Source organism: Anabrus simplex, chromosome 8 (genome assembly GCF_040414725.1).
Source record: "Anabrus simplex isolate iqAnaSimp1 chromosome 8, ASM4041472v1, whole genome shotgun sequence".
Classification (NCBI taxonomy): Eukaryota; Metazoa; Arthropoda; class Insecta; order Orthoptera; family Tettigoniidae; genus Anabrus; species Anabrus simplex.
Window position 1 is genome coordinate 181,563,378 of NC_090272.1, and position 12,958 is coordinate 181,576,335.

Consider the following 12,958-nt stretch of genomic DNA (forward strand, 5'->3'; position numbering starts at 1 on the left):
ATATAGTTAAGTACCGTAGTTAAAACTCTAGGCTTTAAATTTATACAAACATGTACGGCGTCTGGAAGGACAGATTTTATTTGTACTATTGCTTAAGAATGAAGGAAATTCATACTTAAAAATGTTGGAGCGGCTCCACGCGCTGCGCTCACGCTGCACCTCGACAATCCTTGACAGCCACCGCCGTCTCGATCTTCTTATACTGCCTGCTCTATGTCACTAGTTTAACACAGGAAGGCGCGACTACCAATATTTCGCCGTAAGAGTGCAGCAGTAGACGCACAATATTCGCTGTCAGTGCGGGTGTAGCACTGTGTTATTGGCGCATGCATGTGTGTGAAAACCTGAGTTATTTCGTACAATGAGTAAACGTGTCTGGTCACTTCCGTTAGTACAAGAGATATTTTGTATAGAACTGTGAAATGAGTTAATCATCTTATGCTTATAGATATTTCGAAAGTGATTGTAAAGTGTTAGCACTTGTTTCTTTCCGTTCGTGCAAGGTGTATTTTTCGTAGAACTGAAACTTCAGATTCTTTCCCCGAAATATCCATCTGTTGTGCACCATTTTGCCAATCTTGGCAAGGTGGTTCGCAGCCAGAAAGGATACGACTCCATGAAATACCGTCTAGTAAAGCGGCTGTCGGCTTTATCTAGGCAAGGACCTAATAAAGGAAGTAATTGGATATCCTCAGATTACTCTCGCATCTGTGCATTTACACCTTATTTCAGAAGGTGATGGAGCCTCAACGGCTCAGGAGGCAGCGCGCCGGCCTCTTACCGCTGGGTTCTGTGGTTCAAATCCCGGTCACTCCATGTGAGATTTTTCCAGCGGAGGCGGGGCAGGTTTTTCTTCGGATACTCCGATTTTCCCTGTCATATTTCATTCCAGCAACACTCTCGAATATCATTTCATTTCATCTGTCATTCATTAATCGCTCCCCCGGAGGAGTGCGACAGCCTTCGGCGGCCGACACAATTCCTATCTTCGCTGCTAGATGGGGCTTCATTCGTTCCATTTCTGACCCGGTCGAATGACTGGAAACAGGCTGCGGATTTTTTTTTCAGAATGTGATTAAAGCCGCGGAGGATAGTGGATTTCTTGTGATAAGAATTGTGACGGACAATCACAAAACAAACGTGTTCATGTTTAGAAAGTTTGGACAACCTCAGATATCCAGACGATAACATTCCAATCAAACTAGAAACGGTCAATCAAATCCTAATTTGCGGGTACTAGGTTCGTGTTGTTGAAGAGAGGATGGAGTGTGACATTTGTGTCAGTAACATCTCACTGCCTAGAGCTTCGACACCGCTAAATGGAACTGATTATGCATCAGGACAGAGGAGGAGTTCGATACCCAAAACCTTGTTTTATTGCTCTGGTGAAGCATCTGCAGGAATTCGTTTAAGCTGCTGTGCCCTATTGCCGAAGTCCTCAAACGTACGAGCATAATACAAGGACTTGCGACGTCTTCCCTTTCAGAATACCGGGCGAGTTGGCCGTGCGGTTAGGAGCGCGCAGCTGTGAGCATGCATCCGGGAGATAGTGGGTTCGAACCTCACTGTCGGCAGCCCTGAAGATGGTTTTTCGTGGTTTCCCATTTTCAGACCAGGCTGTACCTTAATTAAGGCCACGGCCGCTTCCTTCCCATTCCTATCCAATCTTCGCCACAAGACCTATCTGTGTCGGTGCGACGTAAAACAAATAGCCAAGAAAAAAAAACCTTTCAGAATGTGTTTTGTTACAGTGTGAGGTCAAAGAACATCAGCAAACTGTTAGTGATATTATCCTAACCAAGTTCGTAAAGACCTCTATTATTTGATATTGCGTTGGCAAGAATACAAAAAGTACGGTACCACTCCAAGCCTTCGTTCAGGAAAATCTTTAAATTGTGCATTAAGAGACCAACTGCGACTTCATACAGGTAATATTGCCGATATTTAATATTACTGACGTAATTTACGAGCTTCAGTGAACATATGACCATACTGCATAGTATTTGGTAGGCTGTCGTCATTAGAATAAGTTTAGAACATTGTGCGTCTATGTCTGCCATCTAGCGGAGAAATTTTGTCGCAGCGTAGTCGCAAAAATGCTCGCATAGAGCAGGCAGTATAGGAGGATCGAGACGGCGGTGCTGACAGCAAAACAAAGCTTCTTCTTCTTCTCCCTCTTCTCCTGCTCCACCAACGAGCTGTTATTCTAGCTCGTTGTGCTCCACACGTGGCGCGAAATCGCCATGATAGGTAGGAGGTGCTAAACGCCGAGGTTCCTCGAGCAGTCACGAGCAAAGCCGATGATGGCTGCACCTCGACATTCCCTAGACTCAAGTTGCTACGGCCGGGATGCCTACCGAGTGACGTCACGCCAGAGAGACCAATGGTAGCATTCATTGCTGGACTGACCCCTCAGCCTCAGCTGCTACCACGAAGTTACGCATACAGCTGATACGCGAAGGCAAAAAGTTTGTAGTTCGATGAGCGGACAGTTGAGACCGGACCAGATATCTTCGTGACACGCGATACGTGCGACGGTGCGAGAGATTCGGAGTGAAGAACGAATGGGTGATATAGAGTTGCACGAAATAGCAAGGGATATTTAATGGTTTTTTTCATAAACTAAATTTATTCTGTTATAACTTACTTGTTGCTCCTTCACCTGGGACAAAGGACAAAGTATAATTATGGCAAGCGGTAGTGGTACGAAAATGTCAAATTCATGACCCCAAGACAAGTGCTTCAGACCTCTAAGCTGTTCCCTAACGCGACAGGCATCACAATTTGTTCTAGGTTCGTTCTGTATTGATATTCGCTGTCTGAGAAGCATTCTATTCTATCATGTTCCGGTTTTCACGACTTGTGTCAGTGCCCCAGAAAGGCTCACAATTGAACGAAATAACTTCAAGGTAAGTTACGGACAGATAATTTAGCCGAATGGTATTTAGGAAGAGGTATATCTGTATAAGTTCTTTTGTACTGTATGAATGTCGAATTATGTTTTTTTACATGTCTTAAGGATCAATTAATAACTATCGTTGAAAGGGATGAGCCTATGGTATATTTATACATATTCCTAAATCCCAAATATGGTAATATTTTACCTTTTTGTGAGAGTTATTTGAGAATGTATGTGTTAAGTGTTTCACCATTTAATATATAGTTCAGATGAATACTTTCCGTAATTACCCATAAGTGTATATACCGTACCTTTGCAAACTCTGATGAATAAAAAGGCCAACCTTAGTTTTAAAAAATGTAAGAAAGCTAAGCCACACTTCACCACTCTTATTTCTAAACTTCCCTTCTCACCCACTCCCTCCTCTTCATCTCCAAATATGCTTCTGCTGCAGACCCTATTTGATAAGGAATTTGAGAAGAGAATATAAGAATTAAAGGTTACGGTACAACAAATATCCAGCATTGGATTGAACATGGTCCTGTGACCATAATCAAAAGAAAAACCACTTAGCAAAAAGTATAAATTAAGTTTCTAAATTACTATAAAATATTGTATTATTAGACTTCAATTAGAAAGATTACAAACAATATGAATTAATAATTTTCTAAATCTTTTTATTTTTCTACTCCAAATTTGGTGCATGTATCATGTCAATATGCCCTCAAATTAGTGAGGGATACTGTGATCATCCTTGTAACTTTGGTATTTATTAACTATGTGTTATGCTTTCTTGAGTTTGATGGGTATTCTTTTATAAATGGATAAATCAACAAGTTGGTTGTTGCTTCATGTTTTTGTGTCCTTCATATAATTGGGTGACCAATGTTTCTGTTTTATTCTGAACTTCCTTCAGGTGTATTCAGGTATATTCAGTTGAGCATGGAATGTTGACATGGTGTGCTACAATCCTTCTCTGAAACTGAGAATTGAAGCCTTCAACTGCATGGTTGGTATGTTGATGACAATCAGTCATTAATGATCTGCATTTAGGGCTGTCGCCCAGGTGGCAGATTCCCTTGCAAATTTTTACCTAGATTTTTCTTACACATTTTCAAAGAACTTGGAAATTTATTGGACATTTCCCTTACTCCTCATCCTATAAATGAATATTTGCCCCAATTTGTTCTCTTGAATTTCAGCTTTATCTTCATACTGTGATCTTTCATGCTTTTAAAAGCTCCACTCAAGCTTAATCGTCTACTTATATCATTCCACGCCAGCTGTCCACTGGGCGAGTTGGCCATGCGGTTAGGAGTGCGCAACTGTGAGCTTGCATCCGGCAGGTAGAGTTAAAACCCCATTGTTGGCAGCCCTGAAGATGGTTTTCCGTGGTTTTCAATTTTCACACCAGGCAAATGCTGTTCCTTAATTAAGGCCACGGCAGCTTCCTTCCCATTCCTGGGCCTTTCCTATCCTATCATCGCCATAAGACGTAAAACAACTAGCCAGCTATCCCCTGACAGCTCAAAACATACCACGTAGTGGAGCATCTCTTCTCCTTACTCCCATGTTTTTCCGAACCCAAAGTTTGCAACATTCTCGTAACACTACTCTTTTGTCAGAAATCACCCAGAGCAAACTGCTGCTTTCCTTTGAATTTTTTCCGGTTCTCATATTGAGTAGTCCTGGTGAGGGTCCCATACACTGGAGCCATACTCTGACTGCAGTCTTACCAGATACTTATACACTCTCTCCTTGATATCCTTACTACAACCCCTAAATACTCCCATAACCATGTGAAGAGATCTGTAACCTTTCTTAACAACCTCCTTAATATGATTTCTCCAACACGTGGGTACATTGTTCTCCATGAGGTACTATCACCCCATGAGCACAATAATTAAAACTGAAAGGACATTTCCTCTTGGTAAAACTCACAGCTTGACTTTTCATCCCATTTACATTCATACCATTGTCTGCTGTCCATCTCACAACATTAAGTACCCTGCTGTTGCTCACAATCCTGAAACTCATTTACTACTCCATACTATCTAGGATGTGTGTGTTAAATTCATCATGGAATAAATTCCAAATAAACTGTAAATCTTGCACTGGTATGGAAGGTAAAGTCATTACCATGTGGATTTGTTTTCTAATTCAAGGGTTATCCATGTTAAGATATGTTGCTTTGAACCCTATCTATTTTTCACCTAGAAGACTGAAATCATAAAGCAAAAACTCTTCCCCTGCAGGTTTTAAAATTATTTAAAATTTTTAAGTGTATCACTTTTAGGCTTTTCAGTTTGCCAAAATTATCTTTGAGTAAAATTTATAAACTACCTGAAAGAGAAAACATATGGTAACAGTATTACACATGGAAAAGAGCCAACTTCATTAAAAATTGCTAAAAAGTTTCTGTATTATATTTCACTTAAATTACTTGGGATTCTAGGATGGTTCTGCCTTTTTGTGGCATGGCACCATACAAGTTATTGTGTTCCTTCGAGACAGTGACACAAGAATTTCCTCATTCCTTACTTGAGTAATAATTTCATTTTGTGTGTGGGTATGTCACCTAATTCTGAGCAATAATTCAAATACGGTACTTGTACTTCTAGAATATTTGGTGGCTGTAAATGCTCACTTGTTCTGTTTTTCTAAATTCCAATGTTATCTATTATTGTGATACATCGAGCATTAGGAGGGGAGCAGTTGAAAAGAGCTGAAAGCTGTAAATACCTGGGAAGTGTAATTGAAGAAAATGGAGGAAACTGGATGGAAATCAATGAAAGAGGAAGGTGTGCAATTGGATTCTTTAAGAGTGTGGCAGGATTGATATGGAACAGGGATGTACCACAGAGATGTAAAGCAATTATCTAGGAGACATATTTTGTGCCGATTTTGGCATATGGATCACAAATGAGGGTGATGAAGGAGAGGGATAAAAGTAGAATACAAGCAGTGGAAATTAATTTTCAGTGGTGTCAAGTAGGTTTAACAAGAATGGACAGAGTAAGAAATGAGAGAGTTTGGGGAATGGTAAATGAGATACCCCTAAAGGAAAAGATTGAAAAATCTAGGCTGCAGTGGTATGGGTATATTAAGATAATGCAAGAAGAGAGGATACCAAGAAAGATGTTAGAAACGGAGTTGAAGGGAAGGAGACCTAGAACAAGACCGAGGGACAGATGACTGGAAGGTGTAAAGAAGAGCATTGAGGCAAGAGGAGGGGACTGGACGACAGTGACAGAAGAAAAGTGGTGGATGGACAGAAAATGATCGAGAGGCGTATGTTCCAAGCAGATCCAGCCTGTGCTTGGAAACTGCTCCAGATGATGATGATGATGATCGAGCATAACAAGACCTTCTGTTGAAACATCGCCAATATTTCTCCTTCTTGGATTTTTGGGATGATAATGATATAAATTGTCAGTTTGCAGAAGCATTGGTCCTTTTTTTGGCACAAGTTCAGTAGGGACCCTTTGCTAGCACCACAGGAGCATGTTATGCTTGGCACAAAGCATATATTTTAAGTTTAGTGCCCTTATGTATATAGGACATTTTCAAGTTGGGCATATCTTTTTAATGGACTTTATACTGGAAATACGCGAGTGCTGTGTATCTCTCTGACCTAGAACAGAAAGCAAGTGAGCGATCTGGAATTTCATGGTGTGATGCGCTTTTACTTCCAAGACTCCGGACAGAAGGCTGCCACCAAATGTATCCATGTTGCTTCGGACGCTACCTCCCAGGCTGTTATTAAGACATTGATCGAGAAGTTCCAGCCCGACATGCGTATGCTCAAATGGAAATTCTAAGTTCCCATGAAGGGAATTAGATTCTTTTCCACCAATAGAGCATATCAAAAATCAGATAAAAAATTAGATGGAAGATGAAGAGTCTAGTGTCAGACCTAAGACGAAACGCTGGTTAATAGAGCAAACGCCAGAAAAGCCATCCATCTAATTTTTTATCTGATGCGTATGCTCTCCATCCCCGAATATGCGCTCTACGAGATCCATGAAAATGGAGGTGTGTATTTTGTATGCTTCTTTTCTGAATTTGTTACCTTGCTCATCTTCTGTTGCTAAAGTAATTACTGTAAAAGTTATGACCTTAATTTAACTTCCTTATGTGACTTAGGGTTGACTTCCTCAGTTCAAGGAAGTAGGTGCTAGTTTTGTTTTATATACTTATATCTGTGGCCCTTCATTTTATATTTGTGTTTGTGGGTTACTGTAGTCACGTCCTAGTTCGTGAACCATGGGCAACAGCTGAGTGGCCTAGTAAGTGGTCCTGAGATTCGGGATATCAGTTGCTATGCAATGGGAGTGGGCATCTCGGACATATTCTGAGTCATGGCCCTCCTTGTGCTCAGGCGGCTAGGACTATACAATTCACCGGTGGTCCATAACCCGTTAGAGGAGAGATCCTCACTTGGACTATGTGCAAGTAGGGTAGCATCCTGCTTCATGCATTTACCGAGCTCAGAACATTTTAAGCAAGCCTCGGACCTATGGGAGTAACGGAGTCCCACTCCCATTTGACAGGCGAGGGACTCCTTGGAAACAACTTGGCGAACAAAATGGAATTCGATGGGGAGCTATCAATATTAATGGGGCTTATGGAAGAAAGAAGGTAGAACTGGCTGAGTCAGCAAAGAGGATGCATCTGGATGTGCTAGGAGTAAGTGATATTCGGGTAAGGGGAGATAACGAGGAAGAGATAGGAGATTATAAAGTGTACTTGACGGGTGTTAGAAAGGGAAGGGCAGAGTCTGGGGTAGGCCTCTTTATCAGGAATACCATTGCACGCGACATAGTTTCTGTTAGGCACGTAAATGAGCGAATGATGTGGGTAGAATTGTCAGTTGGAGGAATTAGGACTAGAATTGTCTCCGTGTATTCACCATGTGAGGGTGCAGATGAGGATGAAGTTGACAAGTTTTATTGAAGCATTGAGTGACATCGTGGTCAGGGCCAACAGCAAGGATAGAATAGTGCTAATGGGTCATTTCAATGCGAGAGTTGGGAATAGAACTGAAGGATACGAAAGGGTGATTGGTAAATGTGGCGAAGATATGGAAGCTAATGGGAATCAATCAATACTGATCTGCATTTAGGGCAGTCGCCCAGGTGGCAGATTCCCTATTTGTTGTTTTCCTAGCCTTTTCCTAAATGATTTCAAAGAAATTGGAAATTTATTGAACATCTCTCTTGGTAAGTTATTCCAATCCCTAACTCCTCTTCCTATAAATGAATATTTGCCCCAGTTTGTCCTCTTGAATTCCAACTTTATCTTCATATTGTGATCTTTCCTACTTTTATAAACGCCATTCAAACTTATTCGTCTACTAATGTCATTCCACGCCATCTCTCCGCTGACAGCCCGGAACATACCACTTAGTCGACCAGCTCTTCTTCTTTCTCTCAGTTCTTCCCAACCCAAACATTGCAACATTTTTGTAACGCTACTCTTTTGTCGGAAATCGCCCAGAACAAATCGAGGTGCTTTTCTTTGGATTTTTTCCAGTTCTTGAATCAGGTAATCCTGGTGAGGGTCCCATACACTGGAACCATACTCTAGTTGGGGTCTTACCAGAGACTTATATGCCCTCTCCTTTACATCCTTACTACAACCCCTAAACACTCTCATAACCATGTGCAGAGATCTGTACCCTTTATTTACAATCCCATTTATGTGATTACCCCAATGAAGATCTTTCCTTATATTAACACCTAGATACTTACAATGATCCCCAAAAGGAATTTTCACCCCATCAATGCAGTAATTAAAACTGAGAGGACTTTTCCTACTTGTGAAACTCACAACCTGACTTTTAACCCCGTTTATCAACATACCATTGCCTGCTGTCCATCTCACAACATTTTCGAGGTCACATTGTAGTTGCTCACAATCTTGTAACTTATTTATCACTCTATAGAGAATAACATCATCCGCAAAAAGCCTTACCTCCGATTCCACTCCTTTACTCATATCATTTATATATATAAGAAAACATAAAGGTCCGATAATACTGCCTTGAGGAATTCCCCTCTTAATTATTACAGGGCCAGATAAAGCTTCACCTACTCTAATTCTCTGAGATCTATTTTCTAGAAATATAGCAGCCCATTCAGTCACTCTTTTGTCTAGTCCAATTGCAGTCATTTTTGCCAGTAGTCTCCCATGATCCACCCTATCAAATGCTTTAGACAGGTCAATCGCGATACAGTTCATTTGACCTCCAGAATCCAAGATATCTGCTATATCTTGCTGGAATCCTACAAGTTGAGCTTCAGTGGAATAACATTTCCTAAAACCGAATTGCCTTCTATCGAACCAGTTATTCATTTCACAAACATGTCTAATATAATCAGAAGGAATGCCTTCCCAAAGCTTACATACAATGCATGTCAAACTTACTGGCCTGTAATTTTCAGCTTTATGTCTATCACCCTTTCCTTTATACACAGGGGCTACAATAGCAACTCTCCATTCATCTGGTATAGCTGCCCCGACCAAACAATAATCAAATAAGTACTTCAGATATGGTACTATATCCCAACCCATTGTCTTTAGTATATCCCCAGAAATCTTATCAATTCCAGCCACGTTTCTAGTTTTCAACTTTTGTATCTTATTGTAAATGTCATTGTTATCATATGTAAATTTTAATACTTCTTTAGTATAAGTCTCCTCCTCTATCTCGACATTATCCTTGTAACCAACAATCTTTACATACTGCTGACTGAATACTTCTGCCTTTTGAAGATCCTCACATACACACTCCCCTTGTTCATTAATTATTCCTGGAATGTCCTTCTTGGAACCTGTTTCTGCCTTAAAATACCTATACATACCCTTCCATTTTTCACTAAAATTCGTATGACTGCCAATTATGCTTGCCATCATATTATCCTTAGCTGCCTTCTTTGCTAGATTCAATTTTCTAGTAAGTTCCTTCAATTTCTCCTTACTTCCACAGCCATTTCTAACTCTATTTCTTTCCAGTCTGCACCTCCTTCTTAGTCTCTTTATTTCTCTATTATAATAAGGTGGGTCTTTACGATTCCTTACCACCCTTAATGGTACAAACCTGTTTTCGCATTCCTCAACAATTTCTTTAAACCCATCCCAGAGTCTGTTTACATTTTTATTTACCGTTTTCCACCGATCATAGTTACTTTTTAGAAACTGCCTCATGCCTGCTTTATCAGCCATATGGTACTGCCTAACAGTCCTACTTTTAAGACCTTCCTTTCTATCACATTTATTTTTAACTACCACAAATACAGCTTCATGATCACTAATACCATCTATTACTTCCCACATAGCTGACTATCCTATCAAATAATTCCGAATCCGCATCAGTGCTACCCTTTCCCGATCTGTACACTCCAAATATATCAAGTTGCGTATTATCTTTAGAAATGAGCCTTACACCTAGAATTTCATGTGTCTCATCTTTAATTTTTTCGTAGCTTACAAATTCTTCTTTCACCAGAATGAACACTCCGCCTCCCACCCTTCCTATCCTATCTCTACGATACACACTCCAGTGCCGTGAGAAAATTTCTACATCCATTATATCATTTCTCAGCCATGATTCAACTCCTATTACAATATCTGGTAAGTATATATCTATTAAATTACTTAATTCTATTCCTTTCTTTACAATACTTCTGCAGTTCAACACAAACAATTTTATGTCATCCCTACTTGATTTCCAGTTCCCTGTTCCCTTATCTCCGCTCCCTAGGCCATCCAGTTTCCCTGAATGTACCTCCCTATTACCCTTCCAAACAAATTTCCTAACTTATACGTACCACTGCGGTTTAAATGAAGGCCATCTAAGCGCAGATCCCTATCTCCTACCCACCCATTAGGATCTAGAAATTTCACTCCCAGTTTCCCACATACCCACTCCATAGTCTCATTTAAATCCCCAATCACCCTCCAGTCAGTATCCCTTCTACACAGTATTCCACTAATAACAATCTCCGCTTTCTTAAACTTCACCCGTGCTGAATTTACCGGATCCCACACATCTCCAACTATGTTGGTACTTATATCAGCTTGCCTTACGTTGTTGGTACCAACGTGAAACACTACCACCTTCTCCTTCCCCTCCTCCCTCTCTTCTACTTTTCTCAACAACTGCCTCAACCTAATTCCTGGATAACACTCTACCCTGGTACCCTTTCCTCCACACACTTTCCCAACATGTCTAACGATGGAATCTCCCATGACCAGAGGCTCAACCCTACCCACCTCGTTTGATCCCCTCCCCTCCTGGTCAGCCCTATCTTTCCTGATAACTGCAGAAGCTACTTCCTCCTCCCTTTTCTCCTTCCCATGACCCTGTTCCACCTGTCTTTTCCATCATCTACTCTACATTTTCCTTTCCTACCTTTTCCCTTCCTCCTACTTCCACACATCTCAGCAACAGTTCCCTGTCCCTCATCTTCCCTCTGTTGTTCTACCTGGAGTGACTCGTACCGATTTTGCACAGACACCTGTCCTGAATTCTGATCCTGAATAGAGCTCTTAGCCTGCAATCTCCTTCCCCTTAGAACATTAGACCACCTGTCTTCTACAACTCCTCGCTTTCCTTCCCCTCCCTCTTGTACACCTACTGTAACCTGTACGTTGTTTGAGGGAGTCCTATCTTCCTTCCTGTCTTCTGTGAGAATCCTAATTATCTCCCTCAAACTTTCCAACTCCTCCCTCATACCCCTCAATGCCTCGCCACACCCACAGAAACTACACTCGCGCTCCTTAGCCATTTTTTACGGGGGGGGGGGGGGGGGGAATGAAATTAAAAATAAAATAACTTATTTGCAAAAAAATAAATGAACGGAGGGATATATTGCCTGGGATAGTACACAACAATAAGGTAATTAAAATACGACTACACTACAATACTACTTAGTCGTGCTCTATTTTTTTATCCTACAACCCCTGACAGGATAAAAACTGCTGTTAATTTACTGAATATCGAAAGTAATAGCTTACACAAGAACTACCCAATTCCAAACTGCAATTAAGCCTATTCTAATTACAACAACAGTATTTTAGTAAGAGTTTCTACGGATACCTCTACTACACCAGTACTACACAAATATTTTACAATAATAAAATAATCACACTAAATTCTAATAGGATATTACTCGTATACTACTGTACAGTACACTGCACTAATGTTAAACTACTTTCAGACGTATCCTAAATACGGAACCGTACCGTATGTCACTAAACTAAGCACAACAGAAATGAAATTTGCAAGAACTACTGTACTCAAAGATTACCAATGAAGCTAAATGCTTAGACAAATTATTATTAGTATTACGGTCTAATAGATACACACGAAAAATAACACACGAATATAGCAGGCAAGATACGGCACTATCTAAATGTACTGTATCTATACTACAATGTATCTACACTACACTGCGTTTGGTTAAATGCTTAAGTATCGAAAGGATTGCCGTACACGAAGAAAAACACGAATATAACTGGCAAGATACTATCTAATATAAACCTTATCTTCACTACAATTCTATAATTCTACTGAAATATACCGGGCGAGTTGGCCGTGCGCGTAGAGGCGTGCGGCTGTGAGCTTGCATCCGGGAGATAGTAGGTTCGAATCCCACTATCGGCAGCCCTGAAAATGGTTTTCCGTGGTTTCCCATTTTCACACCAGGAAAATGCTGGGGCTGTACCTTAATTAAGGCCACGGCTGCTTCCTTCCAACTCCTAGGCCTTGCCTATCCCATCGTCGCCATAAGACCTATCTGTGTCGGTGCGACGTAAAGCCCCTAGCAAAAAAAAAAAAAAAACTACTGAAATATGGTGATTATTACAGCTGGTGGATTACTGTTATTTTCCCTACTCCACGGGACGGAGAATAAAAGTGTCCTTAATTAGGCCTACTGAAAAATACCAGGTTGTCTACAGTAATTTCTCAAATATTTCTATCAAAACTACTACTACTACTCCAGGGATTTGAAGTGCAATAACTGGGATATATGAACTTTATTATTATTAGCT

General features: G+C 40.6%; 1 protein-coding gene across 1 annotated transcript in view; it reads left to right on the forward strand.

The window, feature by feature from the left end:
• Positions 1-2,363: 2,363 nt before the first annotated feature.
• Positions 2,364-12,958, forward strand: part of LOC136878927 (very long-chain specific acyl-CoA dehydrogenase, mitochondrial) — a 142,638-nt gene continuing 132,043 nt past the window's right edge. The window contains exon 1 of the mRNA XM_067152545.2: positions 2,364-2,909. Within this exon, the coding sequence (XP_067008646.2) occupies positions 2,842-2,909 (68 nt within the window). The 5' untranslated portion in view covers positions 2,364-2,841. The remainder of the gene's footprint in view (positions 2,910-12,958) is intronic.